General features: G+C 38.2%; 1 protein-coding gene across 1 annotated transcript in view; it reads right to left on the bottom strand.

Moving 5' to 3' along the window:
* Positions 1-8150: 8150 nt before the first annotated feature.
* Positions 8151-25708, bottom strand: part of gna13a (guanine nucleotide binding protein (G protein), alpha 13a) — an 84753-nt gene continuing 67195 nt past the window's right edge. The window contains exon 3 of the mRNA XM_063074504.1: positions 8151-15765. Within this exon, the coding sequence (XP_062930574.1) occupies positions 15193-15765 (573 nt within the window). The 3' untranslated portion in view covers positions 8151-15192. The remainder of the gene's footprint in view (positions 15766-25708) is intronic.

Raw genomic sequence — 25708 nt, 5'->3', positions numbered from 1 at the left:
CTACAATAAGCTTGTACTCTTTCTTCAAGATCAATCTTCCAAATGCATCACTTCACTTTTCCAGATTAAGCTCCATCTGCCAATTCTCAGACCAGCATCCTATCAATATCGTGTTGTAACCTATAACAACCTTCTACATTATCCATAACACCACCAACCTTTATGTCATCTGAAAACTTACTAATCCACCATTTCACTTTCTTGGCCAAGTCATTTTTATACATCACAAAGAGCAGGAGTCCTAAAAGACCTTTGCAGAACACCACTGGTATTAACCTCCAGCCAAAATTCACTCCATCTACAATCACCCTCTGGCTTCTATGGGCAAGCCAGTTCTGTATCTACACAAGTTTCCAGAGATCTCATGCTTCCTGATTTTCTGAATAAGCCTATCATGGTGAACTTTATTAAACACCTTACTAAAATCTATAAACACCACATCACTTTATTTTCATCAATTTGCTTTATCACTTCCTCGAAGTATAGAAATAGTACAGATTTGTGAGGGGGATGACCAAGCCCCTTAAAAATATGCTTCTCTAAAATGCTTGTAAAACCTGTCTCCAAGAATTCTTTCCAATAGTTTGCCCAGCACTGATGTAAGACTCACTGGTCTATAATTCCAGGGTTATCCCTATTACCTTTCATGAACAAATCAATAGCATTGCAACCCTCCTGTCTTGAGGCCTCACGTGGCCAGCAAGGACAATAAGCTAATCACCAAAGACACAGCAATCTCTCCACTTGCTTCTCATAGTATCCTGTAGTATCACTTATCTGGTATGGGGACTTACTATTTTTATGTTTTTTTTTTCAAAATATGAGTTCCAACACATGTTCTTTGTTAACACCAATGTGTTCCAGCATATTAGTTTGTTCTATGCTGTGTAACATTTGTCAAGGTTTCTCACTGGTGAATACAGAAGCAAAGCATCAATAAGGACGTACCCAACTGCCTCCTCGTCCTACTCCAAAGTCCATGTTCCTCTTAACTGATCGATCATAACCACATTCCAGTCATTCTTGTGTTTTATATATATGAAGACCAGCATGGGGTGTTTTTTGATCCCACTTGCCAAGGACTTGTCATGTCTCCATCTAACTCTAAAATACTTGTAAAACCTGTCTCCATTCTTCAGATCCTTCCTGGCTACCTTATAACTCAAGAGCCCTGTCTGATCCTTGCTTCTTAAACCTTAAGTATGCTTCCTTCTTCCTCCTAACAAGATGTTACATTTCTTTTGTCAATCATGTTTACTTCACTCTGCCATCTTTCCCTGCCTGAATGGAACAATCCTATGTAGAACGCCATGCAATTGCTTCCTAAAACAACCTCCAAATTTCCACTGTGCTTTTCTGAGTAAATTGATTCCCAATTTAGGCTTCCAAGTTCCTGCCAAACAGCATAATTTTCTCTCCCAGAATTAATTACTTTCCCGTACTGTCTGCACCTATCCACCTCCAAAGCTATGATAAAAGTCAGGAGTTGTGGTCACTGCCTCCAAAATGCTCGCGCGCAGAGATCTGTCACCTGACCAGGTTCATTGCCTAGTACCAGATCCAGCATGACCTCTCATCTAATCAGCCTGTCAAAAGTCCTTGGACACACCTAACAAGTTCTGTCTCATCTATACCTTTTGCAACAAAGAGTTATACCAATTAATATTAAGGAATTTGACATCAGCGTTGACAACAAACCTGTTACTTTTGCATTTTTCCAAAATCTGCCTCCTGATCTATTCTCAGTCTCTATTGCTATTGGGAACTCTACAGAACACTCCCAGTAGAGAGATTGTTCCCTTCCTGTTTCTGACTTACTCACAGATTGACTCAGTAGACAATCTCTTGATGTCCTCCCATTCTGCTGCTGTGACACTATCCCTGATCAGCAATGCCACTCCCCTACCTCTTTGACTCTCCTCTGTCTATTGTGAAATATCTAAATCAGTTCTAAATCACAGAACTTCCAATAGCCAAGTCACTGTAATAGCTGCAATGTTGCAGTTCTATGTACTGAACTATGCTCTAAATTCATCACCTTTGTTCCTGATGCTTCTCACATTAAAATACACATTTCAACCCATCCAACTGACTGCATTTATGCCCTATCCACTGCCCATCCTTCCTCAGTCCGTATCTACCTTTACATCAACAGTTCCATCCTCTGATCCCATCACTTTGCCAAACTTGTTTAAATTCTCCCTAACAGCTCCAGCAAACCTGTCCATAAAGATATTGGTTCCCCTCGCATTCAGGTGTAACCTGTCCCTTTAGAGCTCTAATGATCCACAAATCTCAAACCCTGCCACACCCCCCCAGTATTAATTATTCAGCCACACATTCAACTGTCATATCATCACCTTCACTGGCACGTGGCACAGGCAGCAATCCAGAGATTACTACTCTTAAAGTCCTACTTTTCAGCTTCTTTCCTAGCATTCTATATTCTCCCTTTAGGCCCTCAACCCTTTTCGTACATATGTCATTGGTACCAATACATACATCTTCTGGTTGCTCACCCACCTCTTAAGAATACTGTGGACACAATCTGAGATGTCCGTGATCCTGACACCCGCCCATCCAAGAATCTCTTTCCCTTCTGTGCCAAGAGCCACACTCATTGTCAGAGACCTGGTCGCTGCAGTTTTCTCTTAGGTTCTCCCCACAATAGCGTGTATCCAAAGCAGTAATTAGGCACATCTGCTTGCAGATGCAAATATCTAATCAGCCAATCATATGGCAGCAATTCAATGCATAAAAGCATGCTGACATGGTCAAGACATTCAGTTGTGTTTCAGGCCAAATATCAGAATGGAGAAGAAATGTGATCGAAGTGACGTTGACTGTGGAATGATTGTTCATGTCAGACAGGATGATTTGAGTATTTCAAAAACTGCTTAGCTCCTGGGATTTTCACACAGAAGAGTATCTAGAGTGTGTGAAAAAGAAATGAAAAAAGGCACCCAGTGAATGAAAGTTCTGAAGGCAACAACACCTTGTTAATGAGAGGTGTCAGAGAGGAGTGGCCAGACTGATTCAATTAAACTGACAGGAAGGTGACAGCAACTCAACCATGCGTTGTAACAGTGGTGTGCTGAAGAGCATCTCTGAATGCATATTACTTCAAACTTTGAAGTGGATGGGCTATAGCAGCAGAAGACCGCGAACATACACACTGTAGCCACTTTATTTGGAGTACCTACTAAAGTGGCCACCAAGTGTATTTGTTATTGAGAACAGCCAAAGGGATACCCTGCATCAGCTGCCAATTCCCTTTCCCGCTCCTCTTATCCAGCTACCTGCTTCCTGCAACTCAGGTGTGATTATCTCTTGTCAATCATCTCATTCTCCCCAATAAGCCAAAAGTCCCCCAGCTCCAGTTCCCTTACAGTCTGTGAGGAGCTGCACTCCTCACAAATTTAGCAATCAGGGGACCAGATCTCCCACATCTTGTATGAGGAGCATTGTTATTCCTCTCCGCATCATGTGACGCATCTTACAGCAACTTTGCCATTTCTTTAACATTTGTCTTTCTAAAAAAAAATACGAGGCTTGAGGCTCAACCCAGCATGGATGAAAAGCATGCAAGGAGCCAGCTGGATTCAAACCTGCGACCAGTTGCCTTGAAGTCCAATATGGATGTCTCTACACCACCCCTTGCTAATGGGGAGCACACTGGGCACTGATAAAGAAAGTAAAACTTGATAGAAACTTCAATATGGGCTTGAGCTCTCCTCACCAAAGCCTCTTGAGCCAGAAGCTTCAGTTCCCCATCCTTACTATCCCAGCCCCAAAATGGCTGCTCTGTTTAAACCTAATTTTTTTTTATTGGCCTTTGCCAAGAACCCAATTGCCCAATGATCTCAATCTCCACATTAAGTCTTGACAAGCCCTGCTCACCTCTGGCCCTAAAATCCACAAGGTCAGTAACTAACATTTTAAATCAAATCTCGTCTTTTGCATTATAGATATTACCAATAGGAAGAATAACTAAAACCTAAAAAAGGGAGGATGCCACTCATGAAATTAGATCAATTACCTCAAATAGACAGAGCTGTTTCAAAGAAAGAAACATGGATGGTAGTTTGCCTCCCAGGTGCCAGGGTCCGGGATGTTTCTGATCACGTCCACGATATCTTGAAGTGGGAAGGAGAACAGCCAGAGGCCATGGTACATATTGGTACCAACTACATAGGTAGGAAAAGGGGGAGGTCCTGAAAGCAGACTACAGGGAGTTAGGAAGGAAATGGAGAAGTAGGACCTCAAAGGTAGTAATCTCGGGATTACTGCCTGTACCACATGACAGTGAGTATAGGAGTAGAATGAGGTGGAAGATAACTGAGTGCCTGAGGGATTGGAGCAGGGGGCAGGGATTCAGATTTCTGGATTATTGGGACCTCTTCTGGGGCAGGTGTAACCTGTACAAAAAGGACGGGTTGCACTTGAATCTGAGGGGGACCAATACCCTGGTGGGGAGGTTTGCAAAGGCTATTGGGGAGAGTTTAAACTAGAATTGCTGGGGGGGGTGGTTGGGAATCGAACTGAAGTGACAGAGGCAAGGGAGGTTAGCTGACAAATAGAGAAAGCTTGGAGAAGTGCCAAAGGGAGGATAGGCAGGTGATAGAGAAGGGATGCACTCAGACTGATGGTTTGAAATGTGCCTATTTTCATGCGAGGAGTATTATGAATAAAGCAGATGAGCTTAGATCGTGGATCAGCACTTGGAGCTATGATGTTGTGGCCATTACAGAGACTTGAATGGTGCAGGGGCAGGAATGGCTACTTCAAGTGCCAGGCTTTAGATGTTTCAGAAAGGACAGGGAGGGAGGCAAAAGAGGTGGGGGTGTGGCACTGTTGATTAGGGATAGTGTCACGGCTGCAGAAAGGAGGAAGTTATGGAAGGGTTTTCTACGGAGTCTCTGTGGGTGGAAGTTAGGAATAGGAAGGGGTCAATAACTATACTGGGTGTCTTTTTTTATATATATAGACCACCCAATAGTAACAAGGACAGTGAGGAGCAGAAAGGGAGACAGATTTTGGAAAGGAGTAAAAAAAAAACAGGGTTGTTGTGGTGGGAGATTTTAATTTCCCAAATATTGATTGGCATCTCCCTGGAGTGAGGGGTTTAGATGGGGTGGAGTTTGTTAGGTGTGTTCAGGAAGGTTTCTTGACACAATATGTAGGTAAGCCTACAAGAGGAGAGGCTGTACTTGATCTGGTATTGGGAAATGACCCTGATCAGGTGTCAGGTCTCTCAGTGGGAGAGCATTTTGGAGATAGTGATCACAATTCTATCTCCTTTACCATAGCATTGGAGAGGGGTAGGAACAGACAAGTTAGGGAAATGTTTAATTGGAGTAAGGGGAAATACGAGGCTATCAGGCAGGAACTTGGAAGCATAAATTGGAAACAGATGTTCTCAGGGAAACATATGGAAGAAATATGGCAAATGTTCAGGGGACATTTGCGTTGGGTTCTGCGTAGATACGTTCCAATGAGACAGGGATCGGTTGGTAGGGTACAGGAACCATGAACAAAGGCTGTTGTAAATCTAGTCACCAAGAGCTTATGAAAGGTTCACCCATCGTGGACATTGGGGGTGTGGTGGATAGTGGGGAGGGCTGTCAGAGGTTACAGCGGGACATTGATAGGATGCAAAACTGGGCTGAGAAGTGGTAGATGGAGTTCAACTCAGATAAGTGTGAGGTGGTTCATTTTGGTAGGTCAAATATGATGGCAAAATATAGTATTAATGGCAAGACTCTTGGCAGCGTGGAGGATCAGAGGGATCTTGGGGTCCAAGTCCATAGGACACGCAAAGCTGCTATGCAGGTTGACTCTGTGGTTAAGAAGGCATATGGTGCATTGGCCTTCATCAGTCACAGGATTGAGTTTAAGAGCCTAGGGGTAATGTTGTAGCTATAAGGACCCAGGTCAGACCCCACTTGGAGTACTATGCTCAACTCTGGTTGCCTCACTACAGGAAGGACGTGGAAACCATAGAAAGGGTGCAGAGGAGATTTACAAGGATGTTGCCTGGATTGGGGAGCATGCCTTGAGAATAGGTTGAGTGAACTCGGCCTTTTCTCCTTGGAGCGACGGAGGATGAGAGGTGACCTGATAGAGGTGTACAAGATAATGAGAGGCATTGATCATGTGGGTAGTCGGAAGCTTTCTCCCAGGGCTGAAATGGCTAGCACGAGAATGCATAGTTTAAAGGTGCTTGGAAGTAGGAACAGAGGAGATGTCAGGGGCAAGTTGTTTTTTTTAAAACGTAGAGAATGGTGAGTGTATGGAATGGGCTGCCGGCGACAGCAGAAGCGATAGGGTCTTTTAAGAGACTCCTGGATGGATACATGGAGCTCAGAAAAATAGAAGGCTATGGGTATGCCTAGGTAGTTCTAAGGTAAGGACATGTTCGGTACAGCTTTGTGGGCCAAAGGGCCCGTATTGTGCTGTAGGTTTTCTATGTTTCTAACACCCCCCCCCCACCCCACCATTCACCCCTCACAAGAAAAATGATGCCACACTTGGCTATTTTGCAGCCAAGTGCTGCCAGACTTTTTTTGAAAATTATTTGGAACATAATGCAAACACAATGCCTCATAAAATGTCATTATTGGCAACAGTCCAGATACTGAGGGATTTAATTATCTTTCAGTCATCCTATAAGGTAAAGAATAAATGATGCAATTCCCTGCTCTCTAGCAACATTGTATGGAAGAATTCCCTGTACATATTGGAGACATCATAAAGTATTTGTTGTAAATTTTATTAAAATTAATTTTAAAAAACGGATATGATCCTAATTTGAACCAAAGAAACCATGAAAAAAGGTAAGTAGTTAAGCTGACATATCTGTAGTAGTCATTAATTTTGCCCATGTCATCCTCAGGGGGGCATAATGTCTGTCAGAATAATCAGTTTTCTAAAAACCACTGGGATTTTTTTGTCTGCACCTGCAAATTTGGTTGACCAATGATTCTGAAGCTAATATTTCTGAAATAACACAGCTGATTTCCTTAGGTAAAAGTCATGAACTAATCAGCCTACTCTCCCATGGTTTTCAGTTCTCATAAACCACTAATATCAGCAACTATCCACTACCTTGACAAGAACTTATTCTTTGAAATACAAGTTCCACAAAAGTTAGCACTAACATTATAGTGGACTCTGATCCTGTCCTCAAAAGTTCACTGTTACAATATGTAATTTATAATTGGGACCAAAAAGACAAAACTGAGATCTGCTAAGCAACTGTGAATGAATTACTTGAAATGTTGGACAGATGATATAAAATTTTCAAAACAGATGAAGGACAGGCAGCTGTACAACCCTGTAATTCCACATTTTTGGATCAACCAGTGGAATATCCAGTTTCAAGAAATGTCACAAAAAAGGTAACAGTAAACTAAATTAGAAAATAAAAATTTAGTCTGACCAAGCCTGTTTAGAAATCAACATTTCAATTCAATGTTGGAAGTGTAGTGATTGGCTTTCCAAGACCTATTGAGAATATTCCACTGCATGAAGTCAATTACATAACAAGTTGCATAAATTAAATTCATCAATGGAAGGTGAAAGTTTGTTTATCTAAGTACCGCACATTGATAGTCCCATTTTAAAACCAATTGATGAAATGATGCTAACTGCCACTGTTCAATATTTCTTGTGAATCCTTCACCAATGCTTCACATATCTATGATAGTTCAAGACTATTTTTGTTCTTTTGGCCTCCAATTACATATGTGACGTGTTGCAGTAAATTTTGGAAATTGCTTTCAAGTTAACAGTTGCATTAATGCAAAGAAATGATAACCTGTAAAAAGCCCATTTAAGATTAAACTAAATACTTCTTGCAACAAATGGCTGATATATAACATTACCTTCGTGGTATAATGGAAGTGAATACCTTGGATTAAATGTGCATGCTCATTCTTAATTATTTTGTGACTCTCCTTTAGTAATATGAAGAGAAACTCCTATTGATACCAATAGATAGAATTGTTTACAATGAAAATTATAATTAAATAAGGACCTAGCTTATTTCTCCACCTCTACAAAGGCAAACATTAAAGCTGATTGACTTAACAAATATCCAGTAATACAACAAAGTCATGACAGACCCAACAAAAATTGTACATGTTTAATACATGTCAGTAAATTTATTTTAGGCTTTAATGGCTGTAAAGGCAAACTTCTGCATTGTATGTACAGACCAATATAACAGCAGAGGTATAATGGAAACAGCATTAACTATTTAACTAATGCATTAAATCAAAACAAGCAGTTACTCTCAGCTTTTCAATCTGAATAATTTACTGGCATTTTTGAATGAAAAATATACAACAAAAAGTGGAAGTAAAATGTTAAAGATTCAATCCACATTCACCCCCCACAAATCCATGAAGATAAAACCACAAAAAACGTTCCTATACAATATAGTATACTAGTTAAATGAAAAGTTAAAATACTTTTAGCTAAAGCTTTGTTTAACCAGTTTTTGCTCATTTTAAAACACATGATGGTTGAACTCATCCCCATGCTGAGAGCAGATTTGCTATAAATTTGATTTTTTTGCTTAAAATATTTCCAATTGAAGTAATGCCACTGAAATTATCAAGGGTCGTATAAGAATGTCAAGACTACTGGAAAATGCTGTACAAATGCTGAAAATGTGCATACTTCTGAATATTTTCAGAAAGGAGGCAACATGACTGCATAGGCACACAAAAATGTAACAAGCACAAATTCTTAGAGCAGCATCTCACCACTTAACATATCAGTGGTGAAAGAAAGCATTAATTTCACTTGTAAAATGCATGTAACCACTTGATCTATGACACCATGTCCTTTGTTAAAATAATCATATCAAATATTAAATATATGGCATTAATGGTGTAAAGAGACATGAAGTGCATAATACACTGGCATCTTTAATGGACAAACTGCCAGACGCAAAAGACCGGTTAGAGAACAGTAGACAAATAAAATTATTTTAATGGAGTTAAATAACTTTGTTAATTTCAATTGTTCTTATGTCAATGTGGAAAGCATTTTTTGAACATTTTAGTCCAAAAAATGACAGTTATTAATTCATGATGTTTATGGTATTACAAGGAAGCAATACAATTTCTCTTAAGGGATTGGGATTGACTTAAACAATGTACAGTTATGTGTTAATAACCTTTGCCAGTAACCTTTCTCCAATAATAGAAATTCAGAAACATCAATTGTTCAGCCAACAGAAAATAAAGGGATCATGAAAATGCCTTAATTAAACTTAATCTTACAAAACAAGTTATCCACACCACCCCACGTTTAAATAAGAATGGATGTCTTGAAAAAGGCACTCAGTGTAGAACCAAATCTAAGATCACGGGTTTATTTCCAGTTTTTGCTGACGTTCTTTAACTCAGATAAGATATGGAGGGGCATCGGAGATGACCTAACAACCTTTGTCTTTACTGGAAAATGCACACTAAGTACCAATAGGAATTACACCTGGGTTATGATCAACTTTGATTGTATATTCTATCCAAATCAACAGAAAAACGCTGGCTGCTATGTAAAGATAACAAGGCTTCTAACATTTTAAAAACATACCGATCAATCGTCAAACCCTTGAGACAAGATGACAATTGCAGAGGTGAAAAAGAGGAAGTAATTGAATAAGAGCTTTAATTTCTTTATCTCAGGTTTTGATTTAAATTCACCCTTCTTGCCAATTTCAATGCAAGATAAATTTGAGAATATTAATTAAGCATAGAGCATTCACAAGACTTAAAACAAATAATAGATCAGAACCCTAGAACTGCAGCCCTGAGAATGAAATCTGATCTATGATGGTATCACAGTGGAAGAGTGTTCAACACTACTTCATTTGCACGTTGAATCAAATATGGTACCAGAGAACTAATGTTTGCACCCATGAAATAGTACCTCCAAAGTTAATGCCCCAGAAAACAAAGAAAATTGGATAAAACACTTTAGTATTTGCAGATGAACAGGTAACAAGTTAAGGTATTCACAATACTCTGTTTCAGGAGCGTCACAACTGAAATTGACTTTGGAAAATATCTCATGGTGTATGTACTCTAGTGTGCCACCATCTTGGATTTTCAAAACTGATATACTTGGGAGACCACAATTTCATTTCAGAAGACACTATTTTTCCAACCTTTAAACAAAATAGATAGTCACACAAATCTGTGCTCTGTCACTCTTTTATACTTCATCTATGCACAAGGTTGTGGTGGATAGAAGGTTTTGAATTAATTTTGAGTCAGTTTAAATTATCAGCGTGCCTGTTCTGTTTAATGGTTCTGACTGAAAGTGTTAAAAGCTATTTTGCATTTGTAGATTGTGATTTTGTCAGTTTGTTGTTTTCATGAACTCAATAAACTTTTGTCTAATCATAAAACACACTGGACAGATTTTATTCTATTATTAAGCCTTTGAGAAAAATTACCTCTGTACATTCCAGTAATGTTATTATCCACCTCTTGGAAAAATGCCACTGACTTCTCAAAGCTTCCTTATGAAATAATCAAATTACTATAACTGCTAGCCGTAGACTCTAAACTTTTATCACATTTATAATGTAAAATTACATTTTTCATTCCATCCGTTGTTAGCATAACCGATAGCAGCCTACACAGAAGTTCACTGGTTTTGTTTCTACAGATGTTTTATTAGCTTGTTAGACATCCATTTGTGTATATACAGTTAACATGCACAATCTCAAACATTTCTGAAAAGCAAATTTAAGTTTAACTCAAAATACTTCGGATTTCTCTTCTGAAAATAAGAATCACCATTAGTTTTAACATTTAAGACTTGTGAATTTTCTGGTATATTAAGACTATAAAATTAATTTTTAACCCTTTCAACTTCAAGTTTATTGGAAAGTGCATTCAATAATCATCGCATGCAAAGGCAACAGGATACAATGAAGACAAATATCTCCCCAAAACAAAATGTGCTTTGAATTACATGACAATGAATCTCATCTACATGGAAATGGTTACATTAAATATGCTGTCATCTGATTAAGACCTAAATTCTGCAAAACTATTAAATAAAAGCGCCTCGTTTATTGACTAAGAGTACCTGGGTGTAATGTTTAAAAAATACAGCTCTGAACTGAATGGAAGAACAAATCAAATAAATAATTAACTGGGCTAGTGCAAGAAGTGATACAAGTTCAGGAACAGCCTTTAGGAGTTATTGGCAAGTGAGATACACATGTCACTAAGAAATTCATAAGAGTTTTAATAAGCTCTCTTACTTTCAGATAAAATGTGATAAAACAAAGCTCAACCAGATTTTCCACAGTACTAAAATGAAGGACTAGATCACTGCCTTCACTGTGGAAAATGCGAACCTTGTATAAAAAAAATTGAAAACATAAAATTGATAAATTTTTGCTTGATCTTAAATTTATGCCACAACTTCGAATTAATCAAATAAACAACACTTGTGGGGGAGAGAAACTAAATTATGTGGTTTCCCCAGAGCAGAAAGCAAAAAGGGGTACAGTCATCATATTCCTAATCAATAAATACAACAGTTGGTTAGTCAATACTTTCATTTTGGCCTCAAGAAACATGCAGTCTTTGTCCCAAGGCAGATGAAGGGCTGAAAATTTTGTGGTCTTCAACTGAAGGCACTTGAATCTTTCTACATTCTTGTGTGGGAAGGGGGGGGGGAGATGTGACATGGGGCAGTGCAGTGTAATTCATCATAAATATTCAATAGCACTAATTTTGAGTATGCTGAGAGGGAGTGTTTACATGGTAATGGACCAGATGAAGATGAACATCCATAACAATCTCATCTTGACTGCCACAAAGAATGAACTGATAATTTTTCATTCATTGAAGAGAACTAACCCTCCAGTTGTTGAATTAGTAAAGACTTAGTTGCTATGGTCATTACTGCAGTATTAGCCTCTTCAACTGGCTATTTCAATAAATGATACAAATCAATACAGCACCCCAAGCTAATGAATGACGGGCAAAAAGTTATAATAATATTTGGATATTTTATGCAAATCTAAACTTAAATCAGTATGAATTTACAACACACAATGGGAGGAGAATAGCAGTAACAGCCTCAGGCTATGTACTTTCATGGTTATTCAGAGAAAAAAATAACTTAATGTTTATTTCAAATGGCCCTGCTCCATCAGAAGCCTTTAAAAGGCAAGGTATATCAGTACATTTACATCACTTTTTATTCAGAAAAAAAATATTAAGAATAGTCACATTTATTACCTGTTCCATTTAAGAGCTGTTTGCAATTTGTCTCTGGGACAAATGATAAATGTGCCCGATTCGAATACATGGTTATTTTATGACATCTGAAGTTCAGTCAGATGAGTAATTGTTTCCAGTCCTTCCCATATATCTATAGTAACTCAAATGAAAATTGAGTCTTTACAATGTCAGCATAAAATTACTACATATGGGGCACAGTATTTTTGGAAGATTTTGTAGAATATAGTTTGATAATCATATACAGATGGTAGTATTGTTACTCCAGTCATAACAGCCTAATACTTCACAGTACATTTTAATACATTCCGTAGACTACGCTGTAACATACTAAAGTAGACAGATATAACCAAGATTTCCTTCAAGATCTCATTCTTGCCAAAACCATTTTCTTAAAAGCTACATTCAAAGATACTGTCTGTATTCAGTAAATTTCCTAGGGTGTTAATATATTGCTTTTTATGAAAACATGTAAATATGTTCTGAATTACTTTTCTCCCCACTTGATAAAGCTTAGAAGCAATGGCAATAAACCAACAAAGCAGTAATGAATTGTCTGTTCACTTTAAAAGAAATCAGTGTTACAAAGAATGTCTTTTTCAGGAAGACATTAGAGGGATCCTTCAAGATACTGCCCACCAAATATGCCACAAGCTTTTTCTTTTTCTCTCCTCATATAATTGGCAGCCAAATGGCTCCTCATTCTGAAATCAAGAACAAAAATTACAGTGAATATTCAACAGCCTGGCCGGATCTATAGAGAAAGAAGTTGTATTAACTTTCCAAATCATTTTTCAAACACTCAATCTTAATCTAAGCTAAAATAGCAGATGCCGGAAAATGGAAATTATCAGGTCAGGCAACATCTGCAGAGAGAACAAGAGACTCAATGCACCAAGTCAAGGAAGGTTTTTGAACAAGTTTCTCTTTCCCCACATGCTACCTAATCCGTTGGAGTTTTCTGGCAATTTCTATTTTTAAATCAACCTCCTATTGTTTCTCTCTCCACAAATGCTCCTTGATCTGCCAAACATTCTCAGCATTTTATTTTTATTCCAAATTCTGATTTTCCATTTTAAGAATGCAGATTCAGCAAGTCTTAAAATTTATTTGACAAACTACAGATCTATTGCTCCTGAGTTGACCATTTATCTTTGACCAAAACTACTGAAAGAAAGCAGCTGCAAAGGTTTGCAATGCAGTCTGTTAAGAAACCAATATGAAAGACAACATAAAATTGTTTTAATGTGTAGATTTATAGAACTATTCAAATAGAAGATAGTAAGCAACATGTGGCACTCCTGTTATTCAGCAATCATGACAAAGGTACATTAGGGTTTGAATTTACTTCTTTCTGACAACCCAAACATTGAGGTAATTGTTTTAACAACTATCAAAATAGATAAAGGCAACAAAATACATTTTGATATATGCTGGAGTTCAGAAAACCCATAATGAAACAGAATGGTTTTCTTGTAATCTTCAGTTATCACTTAGTTTCAAAATATTAAATGCAGCTCTAACAACCCAAATTTATAACAAAACTATCAAAAATACATTTTCACTGTAAATTGTATATAGGTTGTTTTAGCAAGTTTGTTGTTAGTAATGACTACTCAGCTGAAATGGGCTTGCAGATACATGAGTGAATTCTAAACCCTGTTATTAATTAGGTCATATTTAAAACCAATTTTAAAGTTAAACCGTTTAAAAAGCTAATATTTATCCATGATTAGCACTGCAATAGTAGTATTTTTGTATGCTGCAGTCTTTTTAAAAACTGAAAGCTAATTTTCCCATATCTTTCAAAAACAAGGCATCATTAGTCATAGATTATATCACAAATTATGTCATTACTATTTTAAATAAACAGTGGGGTTATTTCAAGCACAGCATTATCACATACCTTAATACCAAACATATTAACTACAATTTGCATTGAAGACCTCCGGTTCAATAATAGAAAAGCTCTCATTGCTAAGTAGACAAATAATGGCATTTTTACTGAGGTATGATCCACAGGGTAAACATATAGCTGTTAATCACAGAAGTTTAGGTCGTGAACTTTCATAAAGCAGCCAATTTTACTGTAGCACCAAACAGTAAAGGAAATTTTGGCTTACTACATCAGGTTAGGATTAGTCAGTATGGCATTTGTACCTGCACTATTCAAAATAGTAAATTAAATTTGACCTCAACTCCAGTACAATTTTGAAGCAATTCCGCGAAATTTGGCATGTATTTCTATTCTGATAATACTATGCAGCTAGACTGCAAACACTAAGTGAACTCTCTCGTGATACTTTCAATGGGGAAAAGTTTTCCTTAATAAATCCAAACTTGCACAAATTACAACTGCTTCACATTTCAATACGTTTCATACTTTTACTACCACACCTCAATAATACAAATTTAAAACTTTCTCGAAGGTTTTGAAAGCAATTTGAATATGACAAAAGCAAAATTCACTCCCAAAGGGAATTGTTAAGGCATTGCTAACTTGTTTCTGTAATATTCAAAAACATTTTTTGCTCTGTAATAGCCCTTATTTTGGGGGATGGAAGCTATTAGGGGGTTGAAAGAGGAAGAGAATAGATATTAACATTACAATCCCCACAATGAACACCACAGCTTTGCATTATCTGGCAACTTTTTTTTCACACATCTTCACTTTTGAAGAAATAAGATCGTAAACTTGCTGGGTTGCTTAAGTGCACATTTGAGTACCTTAGCACTACCCAACTGGGAGCAAAAGCAATTGAAAAGCTGAAGTCTGATAAACAAATTTGGCATTAATCTGGTTAAGCAGTTTACAGCGGCTGCCTCAAGTTTTTGAAAGAAATGCAACCATAATCACACTCCGGTGTAAGCTGTTATCAATGCCAAAAATTAAAATTAATGAAGTAAACAGATGTCACTGAAGCATCAGCTGCTTAAGGTTGTCATGAAGAATAGTGTCTTTGACGTCACGGAAGACCAGACGAATATTTTCGGTGTTAATGGCGGTGGTGAAGTGATGGTATAGTGGTTTGTGTTGCTGGTCTCGACGTTTGTCACGAAAGCACTGCACAAGGAACTGTTGGACATCAGCGAGGTCATGGGGATTTCCCTCATATTGAGGAAAATAGTCTCTGATGCTGACAGTTTTGACCTTCTCTTCCAGCAAGTCTGTCTTATTAAGGAAAAGAATGATGGAGACATTGCTAAAGACTCTGTTGTTGACTATTGTCTCGAAGATGTTTAACGATTCACTCAGGCGATTTGTCTGCCGGTCTTCCATGAGCACTTGGTCAAATTCACTTGATGACACCAGGAAGAGTATGGAAGTCACACCATCAAAGCATTCAAACCAACGCCTCCGTTCTGACCTTTGTCCACCTACATCCACCATCTTGAAGGGCACATTTTTAATTTCAAAGTCGTATTCATGTATTCCTTTAGTCGGCCTCCGAGCCAGTAGAATGTCCTGTTGCGTTGGAAGATATTCCTAAAGAAGAAATCAGAGCCAAATTAATACCTGGTACAAAGAGTATAGTTAAAAGACAAAAAATCTAATTAACTATGGAACAAATTGCAGCTTTCTTGTGTGCACATGAACTTAGCATGTATATTGATAATCAGCTTGAAAAAAAAAAGACCATTTTATGACACAGCACTTATTCAGTGAAAGGTACCAATAAAAATGTCAAACATAATTAGATTCAAAGTTTGTGGTAAATGAGCTTTAGCTTGTATAACAATTTTTTTGTATCCAAAGAACAGCAACTAGAATCAAAGATAGATTTATACACAAAAATCTCAGGCAAAACCTGCACTATCATTATTGTGCCATCATTCCAACTAATTAGGACATACTATATTTCAGTTGCTTCGGGCATGTGGGGTTCGTCAGCCGTGGTTGACAGCTCATCTAGAAGGAAAACTCTGATCTCGAACCTCTGCTGCCTTGCAGCTATACCCACTCACGGGGAAGGCTTCGGGAGTAAACCCTAAGGGAAAAATCCAGAGATGGAGTCCCTAAGGCAGTCCTACATGGAGTTCAATGTTGACTGGCAACTCCTGTGATGCTGCTGGTATCAAACTGTATAGGTCTCTGGGTTCATCAGATGCGTGGAGAGGGGAGCTTACTACATTGGCAACAGCCTGCTCTCTGTATTGTACTAGCCAGACAGCTAGGACATACATTTATTGTCAACACTGACCAAAGGAGGCCCTCAACCATATTTCATTAAGAAATCCAACGGCAAATTGTATTTGCTCATAAGTACATGCCTCTGTTCAAAAAAGAGAAACATAACAGCTAACAGCAAACATCCTCAATCTGTTGGTAAATTGGGTGTTTGTGAGAGGGTGGGAGTTTGGGAGGGGAAGGTACATTGTGATGCTGCTTAACACTCGTAAAGAAGTCAGCCCTCTTTGTCATGAGGTGGTGTTTCTTTAATGCTGTAAAATGGACTGGTCTAATTCGCACATCTACCAAGGACTTCACTGCTGTAAGGTCCACTTTTGTACCTCTGTCCTTCCTGTCATCTTCTCAGATTTTCTCGAGAACCATGGTTGTAGCAAACCACCCAATGGTTTCCTATTCCACGTCTTTTTCTTTTCCCCCAATTGTTGAGGACCATTGATTGCAGCACGAGTTTGCCTTCTTGCAACAGGTAGAAATGTTTTATTGGGAGATATTAATTAACCCATTCAGCCATTGGGATTGAAATCACAAAAACAGACCATAAAGCCCCTCCATACCATGCCAGTTTCCACTGACACCAGTTCCACTCAACCACCCCTCACCTACTTTACAATCGTTTTCATCACAATCTAATCCCACTAGTGGAGATGCTACAGGTGTTTAAGAGGCTCTTGGAAAGGTACATGAATATACAGAAAATGGAGGGATATGGACCATGTGCAAGCAGAGGGAATTAATTAGGTATCATTAGCTGAATTAGCTTGGTACAAAATTATGGGCTGTAAAGTCTGTTCCTGTGCTGTACTGCTCTATCTACTGAAAAAGCAATTTGTGGGTTATGTTTTAAAAGCTCCATACACAAGACAACGTTCTCATCTAAATATTTTACTTGAACTCTTTCCTTTGGAAATGAAGTTTTCAACAAATATCAAGCAAGCACTCTGAAGCTTAGTAAATTAATTACTACTTTATTTAAAGCCATGAACATTATCACAATATGCAATTGAAAGTGAAATATTAAATATTCAAAGTAGAACTGTAAGGATATTTTCATTAAAGAACACCGGAAGTCACGATATGAAAGGAAATGCTAACAACATGCCAACAGTTATACATATGGATTAGGCAATCACTTTTCCCATTTATAAACAAATCCTTTCATATTAATATTTTTGTTCAGAGTCAGGGAGATCAAAGCAAGAGTTGTATATCAGATTTTAGATCATTCATCTGCTTCATAGTCAAATCCAAATTAGAATGGATCTTCCATGAACAATAATTTAAAATGCTGCAAATATACCAGTAAAAAGACAACCTGACATCAGTAAGTGGAAATCCAAAAGCAGGCTGGCCACCTGTCACCATCAGAGATAGAGAAAACATTGGAGAAAATCCCAAAATTCAATGTACATTTGGAAAGGTTGGGGGCTGATCAGAGACGGTCATCATTGCTTTGCTTAGTGAAATCCTGCCTGATTAATTTGTTTGACTTATATACCTTACCAGGATTGATGATGCCACATGAATTTAAGATACTGTATGGTCCAAAAAGCTGGATCCAAGGTGAGCTGGAAGATTGGATCAAAAATTGGCTTCATGATAGAAGCAGGGTTGTAATGGCTTTTCTTATTGGAAGTGTATGACCACTGGTGTAGCAAATAGATTGGTCTCAAGACCCCAGTTGTTGTGTAATATAAACTATTTGAAAGTAGAAGATATGATTACTAAGTTTGAGGATGACACAAAAGTTATTGCTGTTGTAGCCAGCAAGGATTGTTTTCTAAGGTTACAGCGGATTTTGATCTAATAGGAAAAAAACTGGACAGAGCAATGGCATATAACATTTAATCTTGACAGGTGATGCATTGAGAGAAGTCAAAATGGGTAGGATATTTAAAATGAATAGTAGGGCAGTACAGAATGCTGATGAAGAAAGCAACCTTGGGGTTCAAATCCATAGTTCACTGAAAGTGGTAACACAAGTAGATAGCACTGCTGATCTGCAAGATGTAATATCTAAGTATTGCACAATATGTTGCAACATAACAAAACAATGTTTAGATCACACTTGTTTTGTTTGCAGTTCTGGTCACCACAGTACAAGTAGACTTTGGTTGCACTGGAGAGTGCAGGGTAGATTCACCAGGACATCAAATGGATCAGAAAACTTTAATTACTTAAAGAACTGAATAGATTGAGTGTGTTTTCCCTGAAGCGAAAGAGGTGGAGTGGTGACCTGTTAAAGCTATATATAATATTAAAAGGCATTATGAAACAGCTTTAATCTTTCCCCTCCAACTTGTGTGAAAAGAATTTCAAAACAAAGGGGCATTGATTTAAAGTAAGAAGTAGTTTGCAAGAAGAGTTTAGGAGAGAGTTTTTAAGGGGAGATCACTGAAACTTGCTACCAGGGGCGGCAGAGTCAGATATATTCACTAAATTTAATAGATATTAAGACAGACACTTGAATAGGCAAAGCACTGTAGGAAATGCATCTAGTACAGGCAAATAGTATTCATGCATGTGGACAAAAAGATCAGCATGGTAGGCCATTGCCTGATCCCTGTGCTGTACAACTGATTCTATAATGCATAACTGTTGATCAGATTATCAACAGAAAGATGACTGATGTATTTTGAAGAATATGGGCCGAAGGGACGGTTTCCCAGCTGTACACCATTATGACTACTAAGGATCAGAAGATGCTCAACACAATAAAAAAAAGTTACTGAACAAGCTACATACAATCACATAGACCATAAGACATAGAGCAGAATTACACCAGTCATTAAGTCTGCTCCACCAATCTATCATGGTTGATTTATTATTCCCCTCAAACCCATTCTCCTGCCTTCTCATGTAACTTCTGACAATCTAACTAAATATACCCATTGACTTGGCTACCCCAGCCATCCACGGCAATGAATTCCTCAGATTCACCACCCTCTGGCTAAAGAAATTCCTCACCTACGTTCTAAAGGGACATCCTTATACTCGAGGCTGTTCCCTCTGGTCCGAGACTCCCCACTACAGGGAACATTTTTTCCACATCCACTCTACTTGGGCCTTTCAATATTTTATAGGTTTCAATGAGATACCCCTCATTCTTCTAAACTCCAGCTAGTGCAGCACAAAGCCACAGAACACCCCTCATATGTTAATCCTTTTATTCCTGGGATCGTTCTCATGAACCTTCTCCAATGCCATCACATCCTTTCTTATACAAGGGGCCTAAAACTGCACACCATATTCCAAGTCAAATGTTTTACAGAACCTCAGCATTATATCCTTGCCTTAATATTCTAGTCCCCTTGAAAGGAATGCTAACATTGCATTTGCATTCCTTACCACCAACTCTGCCTACAAGTTAACCTTTAGGGAATGCTGAATATGGACTCCCAAGTTGCCTTTGCACTTCTGATTTCTGACTTTGCTCCCCAGTTAGAAAATAATCTATGCTTTCATTCCTTCTACCAAAGTGCATGACCATATACATCATTACATTGTACTCCATCTGCCATTTTGCCCATTCTTCTAATCTGCCCAAGTCTTTCTGCAGATTCTCTGGTTCCTCAACACTACTGACCCCTCCACCTATCTTGGTATTGTCTGCAAATATGGCCACAAAGCTGTCAATTCTGTCATCCAGACCATTGGCATATAAAGTGAAAAGAAGCAGTTCCGTCACCGACCCCTGTGGAACACCATGCATTACTGATAACGAACCAGAACAGCCACCCTTTATTCCCATGCTGCCTCCTGCCAGTCAGCCAGTCTTACATCCATACTGGTACCTTTCCTGTAATACAAAGGGCTTTCATCTTGTTTAGCAGCCTCATATACTGCACCTTGTCAAAGGTCTTCTGAAAACCCAAGTAAACAATGTCCACTGACTCTCCTTTGTCTATCTTTCCTGTTATTCCCTCGAAAAATTCTAACAGATTTGTCAGGCAAGATTTCCCCTTAAGAAAACCACACTAACTTTGGCCTGCTTTATCATGTACTCCAAGTATCCTGAAACCTCAACCTTAATAGACTTGAACAACTTCCCAGCCACTGAAGTCAGGATAACTGGCCTATAATTTCCTGCCTTTTGCCTCCCTACCTTCTTTAAAGAGTGGAACGATATATCAAATTTTCCAGTCCTCTAATGATGCTTGAAAAATCACTAATGCCTCCAAAATCTCTTCAGCTACCTTTCGGAACACTGAGGTGCAGTCCATCTGGTCCAGGTGACTCATCTACCTTCAGACCTTTCAGCGTCCCAAGCATCTTCTCCTTTGTAATAGTGACAACGCTCACTTCTGCCCCGACACAACTTCTGGCATACTGTTGATGTCTTCCACAGTGAAGACTGACACAATAAACTTCTTGAGTTAATTCCACATTCCTTTCTCCCTCATTACGACCTTTCCAGCATCACTTTCCAGTGACGCAATATCCACTTATAATTCTTTCACTCTTTATACCTAAAATAAGTTTTGCTATTATCTTTTATATTATTGGCTAGCTTATTTTCATATTTCTTTTTTTTTGGTAATTTATTTTTTATTGAAGTTCAAACATTTCCATAATATGTATTTCAAATACTGTACATATATAACCATATTTGTTACAAATCTCCACATAATATTTATCTGAGGTATACACTTACAGAAAGGAGAGGAAAGAAAGAACAATCAAAAGAAGAAAACTATGTACAAAGTAGAGAGTGATCTTTTTTTTACAACATATTCATTGACTTGTGAGAATAAAATCAGGCCTATGAGATGTTACGTAGTTAAACCATTTTTCCCCAGTATGAATCAAATTGTTCCAACCTATGATTAACAGATGCTGTTATCTTCTCCATTTTTTAAATGTCCATTGTAATTACATGCATACATTTAAAGTTGGGCTCTCCTGTGATAACCATTTTCTGGTAAGGGTCTTTTTACCATCCACCAGCAGTATCTTCATTAAATATTTATCTCTTTTCAACCATTCTTGAGGTATATACCCAAAACTCTCTAAGGGTATTTCACATTTAAAGATGTCTTGTAGGGCATTATGTATCCCACTCCAACAGTCTTTGATAACAGGGTAATCCCAGAAAATATGATAATGGTTTGCATTTTGATTTCCACAATTTCCCCAGCAAACAGGAAGGTTACTATCATATTTCATATTTCTCTCCTTACGGCTTTTTTAAAAGACGTTGCCTTCAGTTGGTTTTTAAAAGCTTCCCAATCCTGTAGCTTCCCACTAATTTCCCCAATAATTTGCCCTCTCTTTTACTTTTATGCTGGCTTTGACTTCTTGTCAGCCATGGTTGTGTCATCCTCCCTTTCTACTCCTATAGGACATATCTACCCGGTGCATTCCAAATTGCTCCCAGATACTCCAACCATTGTTGTTCAGTTGTCACCTCTGCTGGTGTTCCCTTCCAATCAACTTTGGCCAGCTCCTCTCTTGTGCCTCTGTAATTCCCTTTCCTCCAGTGTAATATTGATTTTAGCTTTTTCTCAAACTGCAGGATGAATTAATTCTATCATATTACGATCACTGCTTCCTAGGCCACGAGGTTCAGGAACAGTTGCTTCCCCTCAACCATCAGGATCTTGAACCAGAGTGGATAAGTTTACTCACCCCAACACTGAAATGATTCCACAACCTATGGTCTCAAATTCAAGGACTCAACAACTCATCTTCTCAATATTTATTAGTTATTTATTATTTTGGTTTTTTTTGCTTTTTTATATTTACACTTGTTTTCTTTTGCACATTGTGCGTCAGTCTTTGTTGTGTGCATGTTTCATCAATTCTATTGTGTTTCTTTGAATATACTACAAATGCCCACAAGAAAATGATTCTCAGGGTAGTTTATGGTGACATATGTACTTTCATAATAAATTTAGTTTGAACTCAAACTTTGAATCTTAATCAAATCAGGTTCTTTATACAACATCCAACCCAGAATTGTCTTCTGCCCAGCGGGCTCAACGACAAACTGCTCTAAAAACCCACCTCAAAAGCATTCTACAAATTCCTTGTCTATAATATACAAGACCTTATATATACCAAAATATATAAGACCTTAGTTAGACCCCTCTTGGAGTACTGTGTTCATTTCTGGTCACCCCAATACAGGAAAGATGTGGATACTATAGAGAGAGGGCAGAGGAGATTTACAAGATGTTGCCTGGATTGGAGAGCATGCCTTACGAGAATAAGTTGAGTGAACTTGACCTTTTCTTCTTGGAGCAACGAAGGATGAGAGGTGAGCTGATAGAAGTGTATAAGATCCTGTGGATAGCCAGAGGCTTTTCCCCAGGACTGAAATGGCTTACTTGAGGGGGCATAGTTTTAAGGTGCTTAGAAGTAGATACAAGGGGGATGTGAGAGGTAAGCTTTTCTACACAGAGTGGTGGGTGCATGGAATGCACTACCAGCGAAGATGGTAGAGGCAATACAATAGGGTCTTTTAAGAGACTCTTAAGTAGGTACATGGAGCTTAGAAAAATAGAGGGCTATGTAGTAGGGAAATTCTAGGCAGTTTCTAGAGTAGGTTACATGGTCAGCGCAATACTGTGGGCCAAAGGGCTTGTAATGGGATTGACATATATGCTTAGAGGCATGTATACAACTCTCATCAGGATTTTAAAAAAACTCCTGTAGTTTCTTAACTCTACCCGCAAGGATTCTACATATTCTGATCCTGTGTTCCTTCTAAGGATTTGATTTCATTTTTTTTTACCAACAGAGCCACCACACCATCTCTGCCCACCTGCCTGTCCTTCCAATACAATCAGTGTCCCTGGATGTTAAGCTCCTAACTGTGGTCTTCTTTCAGCCATGATTCAGTGATGTCCACAATATCATGCCTCCCAATTCTGAGTTGTAGTACAAGATTATCTAACTTATTTTATATACTATGTGTATTCAAATATAATACCTCCAGATCTGTATTCAATACCTTTTTCAATTTTGCCCCCATATTACCGGAAATTAAATTCTTATCCCTTTCTAATTTTTTGTCTTTTTCTTTTTCCTGGAGACCCTTGTAACCTCTCCTGCATCTTCCTTCCCTTTTACTTTATCCTAATTTTTCCAAACTGCTGAACCCACGCACCTGCTATTTAGTTTAAAGTCCTATCCAAAGCCCTAGTTACACAATTTGTTAGGATCTTGGTCTCAACATGGTTCAGGTGAAGCCCGTTGCATCAGAACAGCTCCCTTCTTAGTAGTAGACATGGGTCTACTAACCGCAGCAAATTCAGACTGCTTAATAAAAAAAAGGTATTCATTCACACTGGAACATACTGCAAGTCTCATTTTTTTAAAATAATAGGAAACAAATTCAAAATTAATATCTCTGCATCAGAGGTGAACTATTTGTTTAAAGCCATTGTTTTAGAGATAACTGCACAATAAACATTACACTAAACATAAATCTAATTTGTATGGAAATATATGCCAATGTCTTAACAAAGAGTTTACTGATAGCAGCAAATTGCTGAATGGAGCCTGTCTGCAACAGTACAATGTACCTTTTAATTTGACATAGAATTAATGAAACATTAGCTGAAAGCAGAAGGGTCTTCTTGTATAAACTTCTCTTTAGAGTACACTAGGTTGTAAGAACCAGCTCAATAACATCACTAGGTTCAAGAATCAACAGATACAAGCTACATCTGGAATGTATCCATTATTTTTTTTACTTCCAATAGTCATGACACAAATAAAGAAACTTTGAGTACATTCTGTATTTCCCAGTTAACTGGAGGATGAATCTAGACACCAACACCAAAGCAGCAAAATAATTTGCAGATTATGAATAACATTGTTTAAGTCATGTATGTGACATACATACAACAAATGCCAATACAAATAGCTGTGGATAGGGCAAGTTAGTGATTTTACTTTGATAATCACAGATAGTTATCAGTATATTTTTAAAAGGCGTTGCTGAGTTTTATAAGGCAAGCAAAAGATTCATCAATAAAATCCAGTTTCATATTTTTAGAAACTTCGTAAATGGCAACACAAATTTGGCAGCAAAATTTTAAAAAGTGTATATAAATTAATGTGCAGCTGTTCATTAAACATGTCAAGGTGTGTTGCAAAGGTACATCTACAAAATCCATGGCATTGCAGGCTACTTAACTGCAGCTCCTAAAACTGTAAACAGGACTAGGACAACAAGCATATGGAAACATCTGCAGGTTCTCCTCCATAAATTGGGGAGGCGGAGCTAAGTAGTTATGGTGCCCAACAGCAACTCCTTTGCTTGCATCTTCAAAAACAGTCCTATTTCCATCTTTAATATCTCTATTTTTCCCTTTCAGGGTTCTTTTGAAGACCCCGACCTCGAGTTACAAGCTGACTATGGTTCTTTGCGGGAATGGGACCCACTCTCAGAGTACCACAATCGGCCGCTATTCGGCATGCCAAAGTCTCGGCCTAAGATTTCGGCACGGTTTCAGGAGCCTAGGATCTTAAGTAACTGGAGATAAGCGAATCAAGGGTCAGTGTCACCACAGGAGATCCGTGTGTCGTTGGGGAATCGGAACATCTGCTGTGTGCCTGGGGACCTGGGATCCTTGCGGTCTCCAGGCACAGAGCTCGAAAAAAGCAGCGTAACAGACCTTTAACATTGTAAACCAGTGAGTTGTTTGTTATCTCTCCCCACTCATTGGAAAATGGAGTCACCTCTTTCTCCCTTATTAGGAGAGAGAGCACCTCCAGCATGTCGAATTATTGGGTGAGCAATGTAGTCTTTGGGGTAACTGCAAGTCTGTGAAAGTCTTACAATAAGCAAAGACACCATTTAAGCCTTGGGAAAGGCAACAACTGAAAAGGTTGCCATGTGAAAGATGGCCCTTTAAAATCTTATGGCATTAGGTCTTCTCTCAGCAGTTAAGGGTGGGGAAAACATGTGCAGTTATAAGCAAGGAGTGTTGTACTTACATATTTGATGAGTCAGGAGACAACTAATTTGGCTGATCATATTCATTAAAAAGCAGCTAAAATGCATCAGTCTGATGGATAGGATTTCTTAGGGGCCATATCATTCATTCTAATATGCCTTTTCATAATTTACATCATTTTTTACTTTGTTAAAGGCAATTATTAATGGAATAGTTCACACTCCCACGTGACTACTAATCTGCCTAATAATCTTCCGAGTACTTTGAAGATTATGTACCCTTTGATATTTTACAATCCAAGTAGTCTTATGATTTTACATATAACGTAGTTA

This window comes from Mobula hypostoma, chromosome 22 (genome assembly GCF_963921235.1).
Source record: "Mobula hypostoma chromosome 22, sMobHyp1.1, whole genome shotgun sequence".
Taxonomy (NCBI): domain Eukaryota; kingdom Metazoa; phylum Chordata; class Chondrichthyes; order Myliobatiformes; family Myliobatidae; genus Mobula; species Mobula hypostoma.
This window is presented reverse-complemented; position numbering and strand designations above follow the sequence as displayed.